Genomic DNA, 24,900 nt, shown 5'->3' on the forward strand with positions numbered 1-24,900 from the left:
AGTCTGTTTAACAGAAACAACTGCCCACGCTGGTTAGCCCTCACCTTGCCTGTTCCTCCAACAGTTACCCACAATGCTCGTGTACCCTAACCTTGCTGCCAGCGTGTCCTGCTCTACAAACTCGGTGTCAGAGAAATTGTTGCTGAGTGGACAGCATCCAAACCCAGTGCTGCTGATAACCAACCTCACAACAGCAGCAACGCTGCAGCACCGTTGCAGCCACGCAGCCTCGTTCTCGCCGTGCGAGCGTGTGCCAGCCCCCAATCTTGGCGGCGCGTTCAAATTATCGGTCCTGCACAGCATCCTGTTGCCTCCCCTTGCGTGTGACGACACCAGTCCTCGCGTGCACGGCGGCGCGCTCAAAACGGGCGCGTGCAGCATGCGCGCGTGCACACACACACACGGAGAGCGGGATAGCAATAAAACCTTCCCCTCCTCTCTCCCTCCCACTACCAGCCCCACCTCCCTACACTTGCTCACGTCGGAGGCACAGAACAGCGAGCCAGTTACTTCCCCTGCACAATCTCCGTTCGTCAGCGCGCGCCAGCACGCGACATGAAAAGAGAAGAGAGTGTCACAGCCCGCAGAGCACAAGCAGCGTAGCGCCTGCCGTTAACCACCGTTGCGTCGCGTCGGAACTGCTGCTGTTGCTGCGGGTGTTGCTGGCATGGTTTCTGCTACGGCAGCGGCAAGGGCCGCGTCCACGACGGCGACGACTCCGTGAGGCAGCACGTCACGCGTCACGCGCGGACGCCTGTTGACTGCGACTGTTATTGTTGTTGCTGCTGCTGGTGGTGGCGGTGGTTGAGGAGACAGAAGCTAGCAGCGTCCCGCTTGCACTGCAGCATACTTCAGGCTGCAGCTCGCCGCGCTGGAGACAAGAGAGAGTAGGAAAGAAAGGGAAAGAGAGAGAGAGGGAAGACAAGTGGCTGGCGTCCAAGGGGGCAACCGGAAGTCGGTGCGTGCTTGCGTCACTGACGACCGCCCTCACGTCGCTGGCGTCGCGCCGTCAGATCTTTTCCCACCCCTTCCCCTACCATCCTCCTCACCCCACCCCAGGTTTCCAGAGCGCCATCATCCTCCAGCACCGACCCCACCACGGCCACCATCACCGCCACCAACGCTGTTGCATGCGAGCCGCGCTACAAGCTGCTTGGCTGGGCCTGAAGAATTCGTGTTCACGTGTGTGTTTGTGTGTACTCGCCGAGAACTGCGAAGGCCTCTCCTGAAGTGCGGCGCCACTTGTAGAAACATTAGTGCCGGAGCGAGTCACGCGCTCCTGACTGCATGGCACGACGAGATTCTTCCTCCCTCGACAACTACACTTCCCGGTTTGTTGTTGTGCTCAGTTCTTCACCTTAAAAAAAAAAGACAACAGAAAGAAAAGCAGGAGAGGGAGAGAGAAGGAGAGACAGCACAAGGGGAGATTACAAGAGTGGAAAAACCAAGGTGCTGGTCCTAGGATGGAGGGAGGATATAGTGCGGGGCACGACGTTTGAGATCGCGTAAGTACACAACTTTTTTTTATTTATTTTTTTTTTTTTTTTGTCGTTAGCTTTGTTGGGACTGTGTGCTGACTACAGAGACAAGAACAGTCGCACGAGGCCGCGTGCTGATGGCGTTGCGGAAGCAGATCACGGGAGGGGCGTTGTCGTCTCGAGAGGCTTGTACGGGCGCGGGCATCGATCTCTCGCCCAGCTTTTGTCAAGCATGGCCGCCGTTCCCTTGTTGTGTGGCTGTGGGAACTGGTGATACCGACTGCAGTTCCAACATCAAGAAGAGAAAAGAAGAAGAAGTAAATGAAGAAAAAGATCTGGAGAAGGAAGAAAGAAAAATGTCGGGAGGGTCCTAAATGCTGTGGACTCGTCGTTGAGAACAGAGCTCGATGTCCTCTGACCATCCATTTCTGACCAACATTCGGTGACATTGGGGGGGATGGATGGTCAGAACGGATTTCAGGCGGGGAGGGTCAGTGTTCCACTGCAATGACTTCTGTTTTTGGGTAGATGATGTAATTGTCCTCTCGGGAGGTAAGCGAGAAGTGATCCGGTTGGGTTTGTGTTGGTATGTCTTTATACTGTAAACATTCCATACATACACAATTCTGAATATAAAAATGTCCGTGGGGTTATGAAGGTGGACAGTACAGCAAAGTAGGTTATTAGGTCAGTTCCTGGACGTTTGGAGGTTGTTTTGACACAACACCCAGTGGTAGAGCACGTGACACACATCGCTACAATGATGGCGGATAAGCCGACTCTCTGCTCGTCAACACGTTCGCTGCAGCTCGCTCGTCATCATCCATCATCTCCCGAAGAGAACAGCACTTCAGTAGCGGCCATTCTGAAACACCCATAAGCTGCAGTACTTGCAGGAGAGGGAGGCGAGGGAAGAGGAGGAGGGGTACGAGACAGGGTAGGAGGGGTGTGGATGGGATGCTGAAGATGAGGAAGGTGGTCGCAGATCGCACGGTGTACATACGCAACAGCTGTTGGCGCCGTGCTCAAGGCCTCGCAGGTGAATGTTGTTTTTCACTCGTCTTGAAGGAAGGCACCTCCAGTTACAAAATAAATTCAAGATGTTGGGGATAAAAATATTCTTCGGCAACACATTTAGAATAGTTAATTTTTAAAAAATATTTACAGCTTAAAAAAATGGCGACCAAAATGACAATAATAATCAAACTCAATGTATCTTCCCGACATCCTCTTTCACAATGGTAGAATGATAAAAGTATGGTGGAATATAAATAAACATAATCTACAAAATTCTGTATTAAATATCCCCCGGGCTATGAAGTCCTTGCAGAAAGCCCCTCTGACAGGATCTCTTCCTGAAAGTGGTAATCGTAGTGTGAGATGTTGAACAACATGAGTAACTCCGTACATGAAAGAAGAAATGAAGGAACGAGCTAAAAACATTCTACTAATGCTAAGAAAAGATTTGGTTGCTAAATCCATTGTGACGTCAGATCATTGACCTCCTGGAGATACGGAAAGTTCACCGGAGAATTGATGGCAGAAAATCTTTTTTCTCTGGAACCGGAACCCTTTTACCCGTTAGCAACATAAAAGGAAGCAGTTTTGAATATTTTTTCCGGTGTCCCTACGGGGGGAAAGCCTCCGTGCTCCCAGTCCCTCTGGAAGAACCTCCCCTCAACTTTAAAGCAGAGCCTGACATTACCAACCAGTCGGGTGGACGGTGCGTGGCGTTGTATTTCGTCCTTTCGTCCATCAACCGACGCACCCGGAACTCACCGGAGATGTGTTCTGATCTCACCACGCCATGATGAAATGTGAATCCACCAGAGATGTATTCTGATCTCACTACACGGCGACTTGATGGCGAATCCATGAGAGATGTATTCTGCGGTTAGTCACTCCTCTCCTCCTCCTCCTTCTCTCCATTCCCCATCCCTGCCCTGGATGTTGCGATTCGCCTGCACGTGCAGTCGGAAGCAGAAAGTAAACTCCCGAAGTCGTCTGCAACTGCCGGCAGGAGAGAATTATTGAAGACCTGGGAGGAAGAAGCCTGACGCGGTCGGCTAATGAGGGGGAGATAATTAAACCCGTCGGAAAATTTGCTGAAAGGAGCCGAAGTGGCTGTGGCTGCCGAGCTGCGGGGAGCGAGGGAGTGTGGGTAAATCCATAACTTTCTAGGCCATCACAACCTGGACACGCGTGTGATGGAGGGGGAGGAGAGGGGAAGAACTGGGGAGAGGGTCACATGCATCATCAGAGTGTAGCTGTGAGTAGGTTGTGTTGAAATGCGGGCTCACCATAAGTATGAGGGTGAGGTGGGAATGTACTCTCGTCGGCTTTGTTGTAAGAATGAAGGAATGTTGAGATCAGCGTGCTGGGATTTGTAACAGAAATGTGGACATGACAGCTGTAGAAGCGCGCATACACACACAAGCAAGCATAGTGAGAGAGATGGACACACACATACACACAAGCCAGTATAATGAGAGAGATGGACACACACACTCACACACAAGCAAGAATAATGAGAGATATGGACACACACACACAAGCAAGCATAGTGAGAGAGATGGACACACCCACACACACACAAGGTCCTGGTGGCCACCCGCCATCATTTGACAATCATATTGTCAGCACCTTCCAAACCACGTGGTTCTGGGTGAAGCTGGTCATCATACTATGAATGTGTGAACAATTATAAATTACTTAGTCATGACCACAATGGTATATATATCTTTACCTACTGTCTCGTGCACAAACGAAGCAGTGACATGCTAGTCAGAGGACGCACCGTCCACGTCACCATAGGATACCGCGGAGGCTCTCATTTCTCACCTGTCGAAGCCCGCGGTTCTAATTAGTTCCAGGCGCCGTCGATGCTGTAAAATTCGTGCAACAAGAACGAGACGGGAAGGGGAGACTTCTTTCCGACCTCGATTTCCTCACCTTGATTCTCAGGTAAACGTCAACCATAAAAGATTTTCAAGTCTACAGTTCTTTTGCCATCTACAGTACAGTAAAGATTCTCCATCAGCTACAAAAGTTATGAGATTCTGTGAAGAAGTTTTGTAACTCGTACAGAGTTTAAAATTCTGGTGCAATGTTCCTGTAAAGGACTCAAATGTTCCTTTGACCAGTACGACCATCCTTGTTGGTCACCTCGACCTCCAGTATACAGGTTAAGTTATTCGGTGCAAAGGTTCTTGAGCCTGGGGAACAGGTAGACTTAGCAAACCCCTGACACAGAGAAAAGTCTGTGGACGCCAGAAGTAGTCTGTGGGCTCAGAAGACAGGTAAATATTTTAGCGCGAAGGAAAGTAGTTCTTTCTGATCCTGGATTAGAATTCTTCCACCCCGACACAGAATAAATATTTCACTCCCAAAGACGTCCCTCAAGACCCTGGGAGTTAGCCATTTGACAGTGATGGAAAGTATTCCCTGAGCACGGTGAGCTGTAAACATTTGACTGAGCAGAAGAGTTGTCTTTGGTGGCCACGGCGCACAGATTAAGCTTGACACTGACGGAGAGTAGCCTCCCGTGGTTTGCAGCAGACGTAAACATTTGACTGCTAAGAGGCGTTATCCTTCTTTCAAGTAAACATCATTCTGTCCCACCATGTTTATTAATTTTTTTCCATTCACCCGCGAGTATATTGTACACTACTTTTTGAGAAACTGGTTAAATATACTGAGTAAAAACAGATTTGTAAGGCAAGACAAATGTTCAATCGGTCTGTCAGGCAATTAATCTGGAAATTAATAAATTTTGAAGAGAGAAACGTGTGGGAAGGGGGAAAAAGAGGAAAGAAAGAGAATGTAAAAATAACAAACAGATATCTAAACAAAAGTTGCATCTTCAAAGTCTGTCGCTCCTTCTCCATCGTCCATTGTAAGTCATATCTCACATGCAGTAAGCTAAAACAAAATATTAATTTATTTTTTAAACGTGCTTAGTAGTTGAACCTAGTCCTCTAATGAGTATACCAGAAAGCTTTCACAAGTAAATACTCAATGAGATTTATTTTAGGAAATCGGGAATATTTCTGAACTCGTTAGACACATGATAATTTTAAAACACTATAACCTTTAAATTAAAAACATTAATTAAAGAAACGGAACCTGTCCTGTAGTGGTGCGATGTAATACTATTAGTCTCCGACAAATATTCTTACTCTCAGATTTTTCATGGACATATTCCACGTTTACAGGAGATGCTGTGCACTAGAAGCAAGTGGGAGAAAGTTGCAAAAGCTGGGATGGAGAGAGGGAGGTAGGGTGTCTGGGTATTGTGTTTACACTCGTGTGAGAGGGGAGTAGTGGCAAAATGTGTCGAGGCAAGACCATTGTGAGTTTGAGGCCAGGGGTAGGCTCGGTGGCAATTTTCTGGCAGAAATTGGGCCAGCGCTGGCTGTCGTTGACTCATTCGTAATCGTAAATATTTTCTGTTCTCCTCGCCATGTCGTACACAGTGTAAATGTCAGAGTGGCAAAGGTTATGGATCTCCCATGTGCTGTGCATTGCCATTTAACATGAAACACGATCGTCAGACCAGATGACTTTTCGTGTGTACATCCGACATCTATCCCGCTCCTGATGGCTTTGTCGGTAGCTGGGGGTAGGTCTTACAGAGGTTTGTACCTCCGAGCAACTGTGGCTGTCTCACTGTCATTTTGTCTGATTTGTTTTGCAAGTATATAGCTTTAGATGCCTTTACTGTCTCTTTAAATTATCCTGAGCTCTTAGGCTTTGCTCGTTGCCATCAGTGGTGACCGGCTTGATGATACTAAATTTTCTCCATGCTGTCGCGTCTCTGCGAAAAAAGAGCGAAAAAATGTGTTTTAAAGGCCTGCTATCGTGCAAGACAATGTTTTACAAACGACTGGGTAGCCTTTACTGCTGTTTTATAGAACGTGCGCAAAGATTTTTTTTTTTAAAGGCAAAATACTGCAAAAATCGCCTTCACCCAAGATCGTGACGTCACGAATGAGCATTGAAAATCCTTATCATTGTATTGGCTAACACGTTGTGACGTAACTGTACATCTGTGACGTCAGAGATTGTGGTTTCTTCTTGAGCATGGTGACGTCAGCTCGGCGGAGTCATTTCCACAACTGTGCGCTCTGGTCGCCATTTAATGTGGCAGACAAAAGCAGCCATGAACGAGGATTTCCACCCGTGATGGCTAACGTGTTGAGGACAGGTCGGGTAGGGGTGGACTCATCATAACTAATGTCAGAGCAGAACTTAAATCTCCTTGTATAATACGGGTACATTTGCGAGCATGGTACAGTCATTAACATAAACTCGGGTGCGCTGCTAACGACGAGAAAGGGAGTTAACTTACTAGGATAACTCTGCCATTACATATGTAATAACAGTAAGCAGGCTTTACTGCCTTTCCTGTCTGCTGCTCATTACGAGAGGAGATTATTCCGTGAAGATGTTACGATGTTGATGCTGGTTTGTGAAGAAGAGGTATGGACACACACACATACAGACAAACACGCGCAGGCGCGCACACACACAAACGCACGGGCAATTGTTTTATTAATGTTGACTGAGAAACCAATGCAGGATGACTTTGGCAACGAAACTAACCCCGACCCTGCCTCTGAAGGTCTCCGAGGATTGGTCCGATGCCATTCGTCTTGCCAGAATCATCTGTAGCAAGGAGTGACAGAATGCCATGCAGTGTTACAAAGGAACGAATGCCAAACTTTTAATTAACATACAGATGGCGTGTCATTCCTAGTCACACAGTCTTAGTGGTGGAAATACCAACCAACTCTGTGTATGGGGGGGTCGGGGTTGATGGTCACTCTACTGATGTGATATACATACCGCACAGTTCATTCATTTATTCGTTGGTCTGTTAGGGTGGCTTTAAGCGAAGAAGGTTATCGTGGTTTCCAGGTGAAGACGCTGGACATGGATGGAACCTGTACTCAGAAGCAGGCGCACACCCAAGACACGAACCTCAGAACCAAAACCCGTGAAATTCAGTCAGCAGAAGCTGGCGAACTCAATTTTCCGCCTCACAGGATGTCGTCCATTGATGATGAATGATGTGTACTAAAGAAGAAAATACCTAAATACTATTCCTCGGTAATAGTCAGACTAACACTTACACATGTCAGATCAAAGACATTGCAGATTCTCCGATACTCTTCCTGCTTTTAAATCACATGCCCTCGATGTTTTTATCGCTGTATGATGCAACACAGCCAATACTCTCTTTCTCTCTCTCACACACACAGTGCCAGTGATACCATTAGGCAATGCCAGAACGCAGGCTCACCTATATGTTGTCATGGTAACCATTCCGCACCCCGCATGTTTCTGTCAAGTCAAAGGGAAAGAGAGTGAAAGAGAAAGATCCGATGGTCCAGGGAGACGACCACAATCTTTTCGCATCAAGCCATTACGAGACGATCCTGGGTCAGATCCTATTAACGGGCCTTCCAGCAGTACACTGCGCCTTCTGTCACGTGACCATGTCAGATGACCGCTAGGAGATTGATCCGAGCCCACCTGCACGACACGTACAAGCTTATTTATTTACTTATTATAAATAAGGACTTTACCTTAGGAGTGACTTGCACTGTGTATGAGGGAAAGGGGGAAGGAAAAAAAAACCTGTAGTTGCTGGAGAGGACCTCTGACGGCCATCCCAGTCAACAAGTGTCACGTGCAAAGTGTCCATAGACTGGCTCCGACACAAGATATTACGACCCGCACTGCGCCAGCGCGGCTACCCGCGAGACAGGTCCGACAATCGCTTCCTTCTCCCTCCTCCCTTCCCCCTCTGTCCTCCCGATGGCCGAGAGGTGACGTACTTGGGATGACAGGATAATGGCGGCAAGAAGAGGCAGAACAGCGAGACCGCCATCGACGTGACCGCCAACACTCGTCTGGCCCCTTAAACGCGGCAACATCTACCACCACCACCACTACCACGACCACTACGACCATCACCACCGCCACCACCACCACCACCACCAGCACCACCACCGCCACCACAACCACCACAACCCATCCCTCCCCTCACGGGAAGACTTGAGGATGAAGGGGTCTGGCCGGACCGCCCAGCATCTGACTGCAGCATGCAAATGCAATGCAAAGGAGGGGCACGGCCATCTAGGAAAGAGTTTTCTTTTAAAGATGCAGGACGAATCAATTTTATTTCTCTTGAGAAAAGAAGAATCGACTTTACTGTGCTGGCGCAAACAACCGTTATGCTATGTCTGTGTGAAGTAATCAACTCATGAGGTCGTTTGTACCCTTAACAGTTCACCTGCTCAACAGTAGATGACATATATATATATACAGATATATGTGGACAGATGCGGACTGCATTTTTCAACTAGTTTGTTTTGTTATGATGCACCACTTGCCTGAGCTTGTAATCAGCACTTGTGTTTTTATTTCGTGATAAACACACTTTCCCACGTTCTAATTACCCGTTGGTGATCATGAAAAGGTCATCTGCCATTTGTTGTCGTCACGTTGTCAAGCTGAAAATTGTTCTGTTGTTTACTGGCACACAATCTACCACAGGTGTCACATGCCTCCCCTCCACCCTCGAAAAAAGTAAGTCAGCCGCCATGTTGACAGACAGGACCAGCCATAGAGGGTGGGAAAACCACAAAACATGAGTGAAAATCTGGAAGTTATGGATGCATTGTGGGAGCAGCGTCTTAGTAAGTGAACGAATAACCACAGAACCACAGGATTCAGATTAAGCTAAGACAAACAAAAGTTATCTTGCCTTTATTTTCAGCTGAGCAGACCTCAGCGACCCTCCCCCGCCCCACAAACCACCACCCACTAACACGATGGATGCTGTTAAGTGTAATGCCTGACCTCTGAACTCTTACAGTACTACCGCTATCAGGCTCAACCAGGCGGCCATTAAATGGTGTGTACACGTATACAACTGTCCCTGTGGGCATAATTATGTTGCAAGCAGGGAATTGCACTTTAAGGGATGCCAGCGGACTCCCTAAACCATCCTTGTGTAGATGATTCCTAACTGAGCAACGAGTTCTTTTAATTTTTTCAAAATGAGTTGAAAGGTATCTGATGGGACACGAACCACAGACGGAAGCCACGTCGACACGTTACAGAGGGAATCGCTTTATTTCAACGGACGAATGCTTGTTGACGGAAATTGAGCCGTCAGGTGTTGTCGTACACCTGGCAGTAATCTGCCATTCCGATTTTACACGAAACATGATACACATGGAGATCAGTCTAAGCCCTCGCCCTCCATCAGAGACTTGTAGCTACAAGCAAAGCGCGTTCAATCAGTTAGGACACCGTTAACACCTTTACAGTCTACTACATTCAGTTGAAACAAAAATCATATACCAGGCGGCTACAGACAGGCTGACGTTTAGAAGGTTGAACCTGATGGCAAGTGTTACTTCCCTTGATTTTCGTAACTGTAATGTAGAAGGGAAACAACTCCAGGACAGCAAGCAAACAGAAAGACTTCCAGCACCGAGACAGAACTGGAGCTGCTTTCCAATTTAATAAAATTAACTCTTTAGTCGCCGAGACACGACTAACACGACGAAGTCACAGAAGCAAAACGAGAAGAAAGTCTGCAAATAGCGAATGAAAAACTACAATGCCAAAATGGGCCTGAAAGTGGAAGGAAAATGAAAATTGGTTTAAAGAAATCGAAAAAAAAGATATATTAACAGCAATGTGCTCGAAGAGAAAGGGATGATACAGACGGTGAACGAGAACCGCCAATACTTGAGAATGGTTGTTGTCTGACTGATGAGTGATTTACTTACTGCTGTAATGAAACAAATTCTATGACATATGGACGGACTATTTTTTCCCCATCCCCTTTGTTTCTGCTACTAGTCAGACAAATAATACCATACAGTCGTGTCCTACAGTTTGAAACAGCTCCCAGGTATTCACAGGCTATAGAGCAGGGCTATAAACCTGCTTTTATCTTTTTACTTGTTTACTTTTCATATTCTTGTATGTCAGATTAGGACAATGTACACACAATGTCCTCTAGTGTCTCTTAGATAAGAAAGTTGGACTTTCAAATGAATGTAATATTTGTAGTACAAAGACATCTTGACAGTTCCCCTCATACACACCTTGTTTAAGGCTGTGATCTGTCACTTCCAACTGCTCCTGGCGGTGGTTTTAGGGTTAGGGTATGTTAAATCTCGAAACTTCTGTCAATTTTCTGTGTTTGTTTGACAGTGATATGGCATCTCACAGTGCACCATTTTATTATAAATATAATTTTTCTATACGACAACAGCCAAGTGTTCAAAAGCAGTTTTTACCCTCAAATCCTTGCTGAACCCTATGTTTATTCCTCCCTCTTGAATTAGTGGACAGGGATTAAAAAAGTCTGTTGTTCGGAGGAAGATGAATTCAAAATTAGGGATCCGGTGAGCAAGCGGGAGATGGGCGACTGTCAAATTCTTCGTTCCGAAAGACATTTATACAAGAGGAATTCTTCCAAGAGAGCTTATTATTGTACACCATATCCTGGAGAAATCGACGGTTATCGTGTTAAGCAGGATACCTGCAGGGAGGTGAATCGTTTTCAGCAAGACATTGATTGGCAACTGAAAACTTTTCTTGTTTGGCCGCCATAAATCTCTGCATTGTAGCAGGATCGCGCGGTGTAAAAATATTTGTGCCAAAATGTCTCCGGAATAGAAATTTGTCGGTGCGATGGACATCTTCAACATAGGAGATCGTCGTTGTGCCAGGCCTGGCTAATGTACAAGAAAAAAAAAAACAACACACACACACAAAAAACAAAAACAAACAAAAAAACAACCAAAAATGCTGTATCAACAAGCATGCGCACTTGAGACCATTCTGTTCTTTCGCGCATGCGCACAAGCAAAAAACAAATAAAAAACAAAAGAAAAATGCTGCGTGGCGCAGAAGGCAAATGCAACAAAACATTTCAAAGTATTTCATTCAGTAAGAGCCAGTAAGAAAGTAGACTAAAGGTATGTGAGGAACCAGCAAGATGCTGATGACATTGATGCGGGTGCAGCTATAAAAAGATCAGACATCACGTGACTTACAATGAATGCTTACCAATTACGCAAGCACAAGAGTTTTTGGGGATTTTTTTTTTTTGCTCAACCCACTCCAGCTTCCGGCGCCTCGGTTAATTTGCACGTGGCTTATCTTCGTGGATAATTTGCATTGTGGATGGTGTCAAGCCGGGAAGGGAGCAGACCAGACTACAATATCAGCTTTGGCTTCATTTCGCCAGGACTTGGTCCACCATCCGCTGCCTGCCTCTCTTATCTGTGAAATACTTGTGTGCTCAGTGGTTACAGCAGCTGTTCAGCCGTGACAGGCAACATTGTTGACTGCCATTACACGTGGAGTCGGACAACATCGCTTTGTTTGTGTGGGAAGGTCACCAATCGCATATTTTCAGTTTGAATATGAAGGCTTGGGGAGTCTGTACTCATGCGATTTCTAACATTTTTCTATTTCCAAGAGCCAATTGCTTTGTACATTGAATTCACTTTGTATTCACTTTTTTAAAGGCAGTATATAACTTTACATTAATCCTAGTTCACAAACTTCTGTGAGTCGCCATGAGTCAGAATGTTGGTGTCGTATACCGGAATTCAATAGATTTGTTTTAAAATACTGATAACATCGAAAAAACAATGAAGTACAATAGAAATAAAAATATCACCAGGTCAAAGGCTAGACTTTGTTCCAATCTGGAATTTGATTATTTTGCTCTGACACAGGGACTATTGTCGTGAGGAAGAGGTACGATACCCCGGGGTTAGTCTGAAAATATAAATGAACTCATTGCTGCTGCCGATCTTGTCCTTGTTGTTGTTGTTGATGTTGTTGTTGTTGTTGTTGATGATGATGATGATGATGATGATGATGCCATTTTCGTCGTTGGCTTACCTGGTGGTAATAACAAAGGCAGAAATAACTCTTAGAAGGAAAACGGAAGTTTTCTTCAATATTGTTGCTATTGAAGTGTTCGAGTCAATGATAAAATTTGAACCTACATCAGGTCCGACTCTGAAATTCAAGACCTGGAGATAACTGCCTGTTCCTTGTATCTACATTAGTTTAATTAAAAAAAACTCTGCTCTGTTTGTCGTGTAATATTCGGTGCCGATACCACACATCACCCCTCAGGAAGGTCCTGTGTACACTTTCTTAATGAGACATCGACTGCACATGCGCGAGAATGCTTTATAACATCATCGGAACTATTTTTTCCTCCAAACCCGTCAGATAAACCCCGCTCATTAATTTCTTCTCACCTAATCGTCACCTGTCCATCACCAGGATGTTGTGGCTATAAGGATGTCAGCGATGATGAGCCTATAGATGACCGACTTTTTTTCCCAAGATATCTTCATGCGCGTGCTATCATTTCCTGCGAGAGGCTGGAACTACACAGCAGTAATTTGGTCGGATGCTGTGAGATCGAAAGTACCAAAGTAAGGGTATGTATGGCTTCGTCACCAGCCTGACGAGGATGTGACATTTTCAGGTCAGGCCTGATGGCGGAGTGTTTGCGGCCATAACAGTGTGTTGCTACAGGCAGATATCAATAGCTAGTTATTCTCTGCGATGCTGCTTCCTCTCTTGTGATGTCATGTTTGTTTTCTTTTTTTTTTTTTTTCTCTCTCTCCTTTCTTTTCTCGTTCTTGCTGTCATGTTTAGAGGCCGTGAGGAAAAATGGCTTTCTTCCGCAGCGCACGTCTCAGCATCTTCACGTGCAAGCTCACATATTCCTATAATTATACACTCGCACACAATGAGATAGACACACACACACACACACATGTTCACACACACACATACACAGTTTTTACACACACTACATACAGACGGGTGTGCCTGAAAACAGATGAACGAGAGAATGAATGAAGAAGGGATGAGGGGAAAGGAAAGCAGGAAGAAAGAAAGAAACAAAAAGGTGAAGAAATTTGAGAACCACGTGAGAATATTTTTGTCGGGAATCGAAGCCGGGTACCTGCTGGAGTGTTCGCGTCTTTGCTCTAGCATTCGATTGCCTCAGGTGTTGAGTTTACCTTCCAGAGAGTTCGACTTCTTGAGTATCATAATCATCTTCTTCCCTCTCACCCTTTGCCGTGATGTAGTTCCAGCATCGTGTATCTTTTATCTCACAAACATACTTTTTTTAATACAGTATGAAGGACATTTTTTAACAAATATTGGACTAATGTTTGACACAGTGTGGCACATTTATATAACCATCATACACACACTTTTTTAAAAGTACGTCCAGTTTTTTCTGGTTAAACCATTGCCTCAATCACCACAAAGAAAGATCTGTGTGTGTGGTGTGTAATTATGTGTGTTTGTTATTACTGTTTTCGTATTTTCCTAAAAGGAAACAATGAGTCAAGCAAGCTTTGTGAAGTGTGTATGTGTGTTTTATTTATTAATCTTGTATTACCAAACTCTTAAAACGACTATTTGCATGACCTTCCATCACCAAAGACAGATGGAAGGACTGAGGTGGATGTTCTCGTTGGTCTCGTTAGTCTCGTGCGACATGCTGCGTTGTGCTGTGCTGCACGTTTCGTTGGCGACTCCACCACGCAGCTCGTACACACACCACATCAATAACTTCCATAAAAGAAAAAAAAAAAACATCAGCAGATCGACATCGCCAGTCCTGAAATGCCAGCTTTGTTTCGGGAAGAAAACGCGCACGCCGGATCTCTCACGTGAGCGAACAAAGCGCCATCTATGGCGACAAATCGAAGGCCCCTCCCTCTCCACCAAGCGTGGAGGGCTCCCCTCTTCTTCCCAACACCATCCTCCCTCTAGTCAGTCATCTCCTCCAGGCGCTGCATCCACAGTGATGACTGGGCGTGTTCAGGGTCGTAGACACCCCGGGTGTTTCAGTTTCGTCGCACGGAAAATCCTGTATCAATCCGCGGAAACGTATAAATCCGGGTTTTTTTTTCTCTCTGAAGGGCTTTGTGCATCGAGAAGCGCAAACCTTTATCTTCTGTATTGAAGACCGTTCTTAACGGTTGGTCAAACGTTTGTCCATATTGAAAACGATCTTAACTAGGTGCCTCATGCATTCTGGATGATATTTGTGAAAGCGAATAGAAAAATTGATGATTGTTTGTCTGGCTCTGCTTTCTTCCACACTGTCACTTCCGCTTCTTTCACCAACACGCACAGCTTCCAGACTCAAATTATCAGTGGCTTTTCAAGGCATTGAATCTTTGGTCAAAATGCTAAGTTCAAAAGTAATTGCCACTACAGTCAGACTTTGGTCAACATGCTAAGTCCAAACATAATCTTCAGTCCAGTGAGCACTTTGACACTTTACCCGGTTGTCAAAAACGATCTTTACAAAACCTCATCACTAATGAAAACGTTCCAAGCTGATTCTCCAGATGGCTTGACCCTGCAAGACTCCGCTCGTCTTCTCTCACCACAGGAAGGAGAAGCAGACTATTGATCACGTGGTAACAGGACTCGTCTTACCTTCACTAGGACGTGTAAAGACAACCTTTCCGGTAGACTACAGCAAATGAGAGAAGGAAAAAGATTGAAAGAGTGGGTGGATAAGATTGTACGGTTACATCAAAGGTTAACGGGGATGATGACGATGATGATGATGATTCAAAGTATCCTGTTCTTCATCACTGTCTTGAAATAACAAAGTTTCAAAGGTCATCTCTGTACCTATTTTCTGACCGCACTTTACCAAATGTCTTGGTATGAGTTTTGCACGTTTCATCCACAATAAAAAAAACCTGCGTGTTCTTTTTTATTTATTTATTTTTTATTCGCCATGCACTCTTTGCTGCATGTCCCTGTGCTCGCCAAGAAACGGTCTGAAGTAACTCTTCCACGACATGCCTGCCACCTCTCATTATTTATAACTTTGTGCTTCTGTTATTTGTTATTGTTCCAGTGCATGTATCTGTTATCTAACTTCCCGCTGAAAAATTTCCCTTGGGGAGAAAATGTAACAGAAGCTTACTCATCCCCTCTGTCCTGCAATCAAATCAAGTTGGGTATTGCCTTCCAAAAAACTATTTCTTCATGCATTGCGGCACTAGGTCTTGTCTATCAAGTGCTTCAAGATCAGATTTTATTCGATTCTGCGTCCTCCAGAGGCTGATGATAGAACCTTGCCATTATGTTTGGTGCAAAAATTCATACAAACTGCTTATTCTCATACACAAAATTTATCAGACACATTACACGAGATGTTTTTTTACGGAATTTACAGAAATGTGAAACAGATGTCTTGAGTTGTAACATCATGTTGTCTAATTAACATATGTTACCAGTTCTCCTTGGCTGAGCCTTTATAACGTGAGCGTATCTATGTACTATGCTGACGTCAGCGTTGAGCTATTCCTGTCATGGTGATGTTTGTAGGGGTGTATCTCGAGAACGGAAGGGTGGGTGGAAATGACATCTTTCACTCAGCTCTACCTCATCGTTAAGAAAACCAAATTGCATCCTGCTACTACTTTAGCGACTGAGAGATGCGATGCTAGAGATGGAGGTTAAAATCTATAAGCTCCCTGCTATACACGGTGAAGTCATCTCTCGTAGAGTCGTTGAACTTTAACGAAGGAATTACCTCCCTTCCCTTTGGACCGCAACTTATGGAAATCTTCCCTTTGTTATAGCCTGGAACGGAGATGGCATTTTTATTATCAAAAACTGGAAGTTTCCATCGATTGAGGTCAGTTTTCTTGTGTACAGCCTCAGCTGAGGCGAGTGAAACAAGAACACGATGTGTGTTTTCGATTTTAATATTTTCATCTTATTTTCTCTTTGTTATTTAAAGCAGGTAATACCGAGGTGTGTCAGAGAATCGATTGAAATCATAAACCGTTTTTTTTTTTAATTTACGAGACTCTTGTAAAGCTGAGAACAATATGAGAGCTTGCAGGCGCCATGGTTCATATTCCACCTCATCGTGTCACGGAGAGCCGAAAGGCAGAAACCCATTCGTTGTCTTGGCAACACGAAAAGCTCAGATGAGTTTTGCTGGAACCAGGCTGCACAGACTGAGCGCCGATGTCAGCAGCGACCCTCACGGAAGTCGTCGTAATGGCGGACTACCTGCCATCCGGTGACGTCACGGTTGCTCACGAAGCCCTTGTCACGTGAGTAGAGGTTATGGTCCTAAAATATAAACAGATTAGTGTCTTGTACCTGTTCACCTTCCTGCTATAGCACGAAGTCACCACTAGACTGAATTTTTTTCCCCATCATCATCATCATCATCATCATCATCATCATCAGTACCCGCCAGCCAACGAGCGACACATTGGGTACCTGGCCTCAGGACACGAGCTGGTGCAGGAGTGACGTCAGACACATGGCTATTTCCCCCACCCCGACCCTCCCCATCATCCTTTGCGGCGGCTGAGGTCTGGACGGTATGCAAGCAGACGGGCCTGGCAATAGCTCTGCCGCATCGATAACAATATTCTCTGTCCCAGCAACACAGCTGACGGCGTAGATATAATAGCAATGTTCCTGGAGTGCCTGCTCCATCAACGCAGCTGAAGGCATAGATATGAGCCTCTCGCTCCTACCTCCTACCCCACAACTCCAGCACCATCCACCCCACACCACACACCCCCTCCAACAAGCGAGGGATGTATTGAACACCATCAGCGACAGCCCGACAAAGTAAACGTGTCGGAAGTTAGGATGAGGCGGCGGATAAATGTGAGTGTTCGATGACAAAAAGTAGGACTGGCATCATTTATGTCTCCAGACAGGAAAAGATGGGAGGACACCGGCTGTTGTGTAACGAGCGTGTAATTTGGTTCACACACCTTTCTTGTTCATTAGCTTATAAGCTGGGTTTGCAACACTCCTTATTTCTTCATCTTTCAAAACAGAAATACGAGGTTGCCGAGTTTCTTTATCGAAATGCTGATTGGATGGCGCGAGGACGAGAGACGATCTGACGAGGACCGAGAGGAGGCAGCCAATAAGATTCTCCATCGTGATTTGTTTCCTAAAGAAATAATCATATAAGTATTGTCCACAATATTAGAGAAGTAATCTATCAGTCGATTAATCAGTCAATCGTAGTTTGAAGACACGAACTTGCACGAAATAAATAAACATCGCGCAGTCTTTTGTTACACTTTCACTGGAACTATCTGATGACAGTCCAAGGATGGTCATGAAGGACCCAGCCAAGAGGAATGATTGCATGATTCTGTGGTAGCTCGGGGACCTGCAGTAAACAAAGTGCACGACCTTTGCTGATCTTCAGAGAGCATCCTGTGCACTCGCTGTGATTTGTTGTCAGAAGTAATGGCTTATGAAACGGATGCCACCTAAGCCAGATGGACCCCCGAGCTCGTAAACTTTGCGACCTGTAGTTTGTTGGGAGACAACCAGCAGGTTATAACCAAGATTGAATAGAAATGTAAAGGTTGAAAATAGAAACAAACCAGAGTTATCTCCATCATAAACCCATCTTCCCTTCTGATACAGATGATCTCATCCGCAGTTAGACAATCTGCTTTTGTTCGCTAAGGACAGACGACGATGATGACTTGGATGTGAATAAAGAACAGTTAGAAAGGTAAATAAAAATACATTCGTTTCTTTAAGAACGGAAGCAGCAACAACTACAACTTAGCGAAAACAAAACTTGCTGATCTCATCAGAAACACAAAAATTAAAAACTTTCCAATCCAGAAACAGAAACCGAAATATTTGAAACTAGTTGCTGTGGTTTTTGTTGGTAAATAATAAAAGGTGAAAACATGTAAGTAAAAGCTGTAAAAACAAAATAGCCTCTTCCACTAATGTTAATATTTTAATAATAAATAAATAGATAATAAACAAAGAAATAAGTATAAGGAATTTCGTTCATATTTTATGATGTTGGCGTGCTAGTTGTTTCACGTAGATACGTCACTGACAGTTTAAACGGTTTTTTATGGAGGTTTAGGGCTTTCTTAACATCTTTCAGCCCAGCTTCAAGTCAATAAAATTTGCATATCACAAACACATCATTAAGGTCTTAAAGTCCTAAGCTCAGAATTTCTACAGAACTAGGAAATGGAGAAGAAGAAGCAAGTCCCTGGCTGGTGTGTCGCATCCTGTCTGCCAGTCTCTTTGTACAGTCGGGTGGACGTGGAGGGTCGTTGAGGATTTCTCAAGCCAACCAACAATTTGTCCGTTCATGTGTATGTCTGTCTAACGGTTGATTAGTTGATTACAAAGTGCGTCCACCTCGCGGTGATTTTTTCTCGACAGGAAGGAGGTAATGAAGATGGCTGCGGGAAACACGTGATTACCCTGATTAAACCTCCGGCCAGTGTAGCCGGGTGTCACATCCAGAGCGCATGCTCCTAGTCATCCTAGGGTGGTCGGTCTGTCGATGACAAGAGTGAACTTTAAAATATCGAGGTGAGACACACACACGCAGACAAAAGATCCATGTGACCTTTGACCCGAGAATTCTCGTTATTACTGTAGCTAATCAAAACACCGGAACTGGAAAGTTTAAACAAGCAGACGTCAGTGTGTTCGTGTGTGTGTACGTCAGTGCTTGCCGGCGCATTACGTGGCCATTACATGATATGTTCGTGTTGATGATTTTGGTCGTCCAATTTATATATTTATATGTAGATTGAGGAGTTCATTGATCATTAATACTTTGTATTAACATAATATTTGGAAAATAGATATACACGTGTGTGTGTGTGTGAGACAACGAGAGTATTTTCCAATGTATTTTAGTTCCGGTCACCGTGACCAAGGCTGCATTTCTGTCCAATGAAAAATGAGAATAGATTTTCTGTCATGTCATGGCATGTCGTCAATAGAGTCCTATCTACAGGATAAGAAAAGAGATAATTTCAACTGCGTTTACAAACCATCAATATGCGTGCTATACCGGGGTTTATTGTTATTTTTCTTGCAAAGTTTTTTTAGAACTTTTATTCCTTCAACTCTCAGTCAAGATATTTTGCTAAACCCGTTTCGTCGTCAAAAAACAAACACTCGCTTTACCAAGCCCTCATCACAGAATCGTATTATCGTCAAAACGTTCATCATCTTGGACTCCGGGAGTAAACATTACATCGTGTGACAAAAATAGATGTTGACAAATGCCAGACCACACTTTGCCCAGGGTGCATCCTGAGGTCAGAGAATGTTAGGGCACTTTTCTCGATGTCGTTATTCTCATCGTGCATCGTGTATCGACGACCTCCGGAAATGCCCGAGCATCACACTGGTGGGACATGTTGCTGGCGTTGTCGTCGTCGTCGTCGCTGCGTGAAAGTAGTCAGGTCGATTTCCTGCAGGAATCTTTGGCAAACCCTTGCACTTTGTCAAAAGGGCAGAAGAGTTGTTGTAGATGAAATCACTAAAAGGAGTGAATTGTGTGTCTGAGATAAACTGGAGGATACAAGTTTCTCAGATTTCGTCGATGTGTTTACTTCCGTTGGATAAAGGAGATCGTCTTGACGACAGTGTTTGTCTATCATTAGATGTATCTATATTTATCTCGTTCACACGCACATACACATCTGTATTCACTCCACACCTATCTCCCCTAACCACACTTAACCCTTCAGACCTACATAGATATACACAAATATACATATAGATACATAGACACGCGCCCCCACGAAAGCACACACACACACACACTATCTTTTTGTTGTTGTTTTCTGGAGGTAAATTGTTTGGAAGCAGCAAGAAATACGCAGTTGTGAAGAGCAAACAAACAAGCACCAGGTATGAGAATGTCCTGGTCATGGTTCACCGAATTTCCGTCAGAATTCCTTGCCAACAATCGAAAACAAAAACATGCTTTCAGAAAACTCAATTGGAATGACAGTCCACAAATAGAACAAAGAAAAACAAATTTTCTTCTCTTACCAAACAGAACTTCTCCTGCTTTTATTTATCAAAATGTTGACATCCGCAGACTGCGCTTTACAGGAAACGGAGACTTAAAGATGTCTCCAAACCGCAGAAGCAAGTGGTTAATAAATTACGGGGTTCCAGACAAAAACAATAAGGATCAGATCCAGCCAAGGGTAAATAAACTGATGAATCTGGAGATGAATAAATATTGCATGAACCTATCTGAAAATCAATGGATGGGTCAGCCTTGTGTTGAGGACACTGGTGTGGCGGCAGCCGACCACTGGAAGAATCCTGCAGAGTAACAATGGCGGGTAGGTTGTGTTGTAGTCTTACAAGCGAGATGGACATGTATGTATATATAAGTTTGTACAATTACTGGTGAGTGGATCGCCTATTGCTTGTAGAAGACATTTTCTCTTCAAAATAAATCTGGTTTGCATTCGGTGTCTGTCGACACAAGGCTGGTTTCGATGTGACCAGTCGCAGCTATCTGGAGTTTTGACGGGTGCGTGGGTTGTTATGATAAGGTTGCTGTTATTCAGTTGTGGGTATGTTGGAGATAGGTCCTCATACCTCCAGCTGAGTTTTTTTGTAAAACAAGTTTACAATTTCCTTCAAAAGTTTGTCATCTGCGTTGCTGTTTGCACTCTTAATCAACACCTACTGTTAAGTCATATAACGATGACCTATGACCTTGTTTGCTTTTCAGAGAGGCAGTGACTGCGTGGCTGGTCCATCCGCACAAGCAAAAGTTGACAGGATGTTGTTGAAACGTCACTTCCGGTCGCTGCTGCCCCTCCAGTGCCACCTATGGTGTGGGGTGCAGTGCGTGGTACTGCTGCTGATGCTGGTTGACATGGCAACGGCAGCTCAGATGTGCACCAAGTCAGTGCCGTAAGTACCCGTGGAACCTCATTTTAATCAGCGAGTATATAGGTTGGTATAATTAATAACTGCCGCATCAACCAATCAGTGAACGACACGTCATCGAAAACGTACACACAGAAGGCTGTCAGAAAAAAAAAAAAATTTAAAATTGAAGAAAACGGCAGATCACATCGTTTTCTTCAATTTTAAAAAGAATTGTAAGTAACTGTAAGTACCAATGTAAGAGTGGGGAGAAGAGACAGTTACATAATTAAGTCACCACACTGTCATTAACCTCAATGGCCTGTTACTGCAACCTGTTGCCAGCCAAGCAGCCGTTGGCCGTTGCTTGACGAGGGTTTGAGATTACCGAGCAAATTGAGTCTGTGATTTACGCCTCACTTCACCTCCTCACCACTCTAACTACTGCTTCTCCTACCAACTTCTGTTTTTGCCTTTTCCCTTTTTTTTTCGGTGGCTCCATTGTGTCTGATTTACCCTGATGAGTGTCTGCGCTGGAGAAAAAAAAAATCGTCAATCTCCAGAGAAAAAAATTCTTTTTTTAGTCATCGGTTTCTACCGAAGTCTTGAAGCCAAGACTACTCCTGCTTCCATTCAGTTTTCCATTTTCCATCCAGAATTAAACTTTTCAGCTTTACGTCGAGTATTTAACTTTTTATCTCTTCACATTTCGTGCTTCATTCTTCTTTCTCTTTTTTATTCTTCCTTCTCTTCAGTGTTCTAGCATACATTTTTTTTAGTCAGTACCGCAATGTTCATCTTGTTTAGTATTCAATTGTTTATTACTATCATCAACGTTTCATTTTCGTGTTTAATATTCAGCTGACTAATTTTCCTAGTCAATACACTATTGTTCATGGTCTATGTCTTGTTTAGTATCTATTGTTTTTCTAGTTTATACTTATTGGTCTTCCTTACAATATTCTGCTCCCTTATTTTCCTAGTCACCAATTATAATAATACAAGCATTTTTTAGTGTATTTCCATGCCAGCAGCTAGTTTATCGTGCTTTGACATAAGCAATCATCTTAACAATATTTCTGTCTCACACAAACACACAACCCTTCCATCCATTCTTTATTCAGTCTGTTTCTCCCTTCCATTCTACATTTCTCCTGATATTATATGTACTCATTTGAAGTCTGTGGACCACTTATTGTTGATTATACAATTATTGATAAAATCCATCTAGAAGCATTTTCCGCTTGATGCACAGCTTGGTGCAAAGTTCAACTCTCACATTGTGTTTTGTGTTTGCCTGACTCATGACTTTATGTCTGAATTACATACAACTTTACGACTATAGTTTGCATGGGACTTTATGTCTATAGTAATGTTTGACTGTATATCCATTAGTTGTGCATGACTTTACTGATATAGTCACGCACGACTTTATGTCTGTAGTTATTTAGAAGTTTATACTTATCATACTTGTGTCGATGGTTACGTATGACTATACTACTCCAAGGATTTATGTGTAATAGACCTTTATTATTTTTATTTACATCGGGGATCTTTAAAGGTAACCCTGAAGCCTCTCAGAAGAGACAGACGTGTTTGTATTTCAGTACACACAGGTCGACAAGAGCGGTTGAACGGTTCTCACCTCACTTGTCAGTGCTCTGCTCCAATCAGGTCAGGTCAGGTCAGGTCAGGTCAGTCCCATGCTCCAATCACCAAATGAAGTTTATGGGGTATCAACAGTCACTTGGTATAATCCTAAAGCAGGTCTTAACAAAGCTTGTTGTTTTACTGATTGCGATAAATTAAGAAAGATGAGCAGCTGAGAGCAGACCTGACTGTTAAACAATTAAGATGTTTACCACAGGCACGGAAGAGCCAGTCAACCAAATCTTAATTCATTATTTCTACAATTAAGTGAAGGGCTTCTGGCAGCATCTGAGACTGTTGACACTAAACTTGACATTATGGCTCTGGTGTGGACCGTTCAGCGGGTTTTATGGCGCCATCGTGAGCAGATTTCAGTTTCTAACACAAGAGTCTCTCACGCTAGAGAGGGCGTGCCAGGGGGCGTAACCGCGGTAAAGGGCTGTGCGGTAAAAGGAGACTTAGGGAGGGTCAGGGGGGCATCGGAGAATGAGAAACTCGTGTCAACGAAGCTCCATTGGTTCATTTTAATAAGTGGAGGCATCAGGTTAAAGCTGAAGATAATTGTTTAATTAAATTGATAATTGGCTAATTAAGGTTCACGCACAGTAGTTATGGGCTGTGGTTGAAAACAGTTTAGAGCACGTATCATTATTAAGTTTTCTTTGGGTTATATAACAGTGTCTTATATTTACTTTTATTCAAGCTCTCTGTACACGTATTCAAACTTTATATGAGGGAATTATTTGGTTAAGCTGCTAATTGTGTATAATTCAATTTCTTCATTCTCTTCTTATCTCCCCATCCCTGCAAGGGATGAATGAATTAAAATGTCTGCTGTCTGACTGGCGACTGTTTATTTTTTCTCTCACCTCTCTCTGTCTGTACATGTGTACAAGTATGATTGTGTGTGTGTATGCCACTCATATGTTCGTGAACGCGTGTTTGTACGTCTGTAGGAGGGTGCAGAGAGCAAAAGTGTGTTTATGCGTGTGAGCGCGTGTCTCTGTGGGTAAAAGAATATGCATATGGTTGTGTGTGCGTGTGCGTGCGTGTGCAAGTGTGTGACTGCTATTAAGAGTATTCAAAGCCAATCAAGGTTGTTCTTGCCGGTGCACGATGCTATCGTGCGGAACACGTGGCTTTCATGGCGAGCAGCGCGCCGCCACGCAGAAAACACGGGCGACAATCGATGGAGTTTGACGACCGTTGCGTAGCAGAGGGTAGTGCTTGGTCCACCCGAGCGAAAGAAATAGTGCCGAGTAAAAAAAAAAAAAAAGGTGTTTCCTGCAGCTTGCGTGATTCTGTTAAACAAACATGTGCGGCCGTTATGGTGAGCGAAACAGGTGAGATAGTCCGAAGATTGAGCGAAAAAAGCGATGTAAAAAAAAAAAAAAAAAAAAACAGAGATGAAAGAGCGATGTAGAGTTAGATATATGTTAGCCATAAAAACCGTTCTTTATCTAGATAAATATGGCGAATGTTTGATCGGGTTTGGTAACGTTTTTATACCTTGCTAACCTTGGTTTGAGTTTGTTCGGCTAGGAAGTGTTCGTTACGGAAAACTGTTCATTCCTTTTTCTTTTTATTTTATTATCCGTGGACGTGTAGTTTCATTATATTTCCCCCCGGGCCACCATCCCCTATCTTCGTCATCAAACAAACCTACTGTGTCTCTCCCACTCGCTTGTTTGCAATAAAAGTGATTAAAAAGCCGTAGTTATCTACATCTTAGTCTCACGTCGATGAAGTCCACACCTGGCACCTACCCGCCGACAGGTAAGCAGCCCGGGGGACATCAGGGCGATTGTCATCGGTTACAATAACACACAGGGTGCCTTGACCTCTCTCAGACGTGGGGGTCATGCAGGCAGCAGCTGCACCGGCAGCAGGAGGGTGTGAATGGCAGGTATCCTTAGCAACAACGACATGAAGAGAACGAGAGCGAGTTGATGTGTTAGTACGTCACGGCATCACGTGCACGCACGTGCTAGCG

General features: G+C 44.2%; 1 protein-coding gene across 1 annotated transcript in view; it reads left to right on the forward strand.

The window, feature by feature from the left end:
• Positions 1–276: 276 nt before the first annotated feature.
• The window catches only part of LOC112576814, a 46,521-nt gene continuing 21,897 nt past the window's right edge, over positions 277–24,900 (forward strand). Inside the window, exons 1-2 of the mRNA XM_025259567.1 lie at positions 277–1,505; positions 21,118–21,302. Coding sequence (XP_025115352.1) covers positions 21,169–21,302 — 134 coding nt within the window. The 5' untranslated portion in view covers positions 277–1,505; positions 21,118–21,168. The remainder of the gene's footprint in view (positions 1,506–21,117; positions 21,303–24,900) is intronic.

This window comes from Pomacea canaliculata, linkage group LG12, assembly GCF_003073045.1.
Source record: "Pomacea canaliculata isolate SZHN2017 linkage group LG12, ASM307304v1, whole genome shotgun sequence".
Lineage (NCBI taxonomy): Eukaryota > Metazoa > Mollusca > Gastropoda > Architaenioglossa > Ampullariidae > Pomacea > Pomacea canaliculata.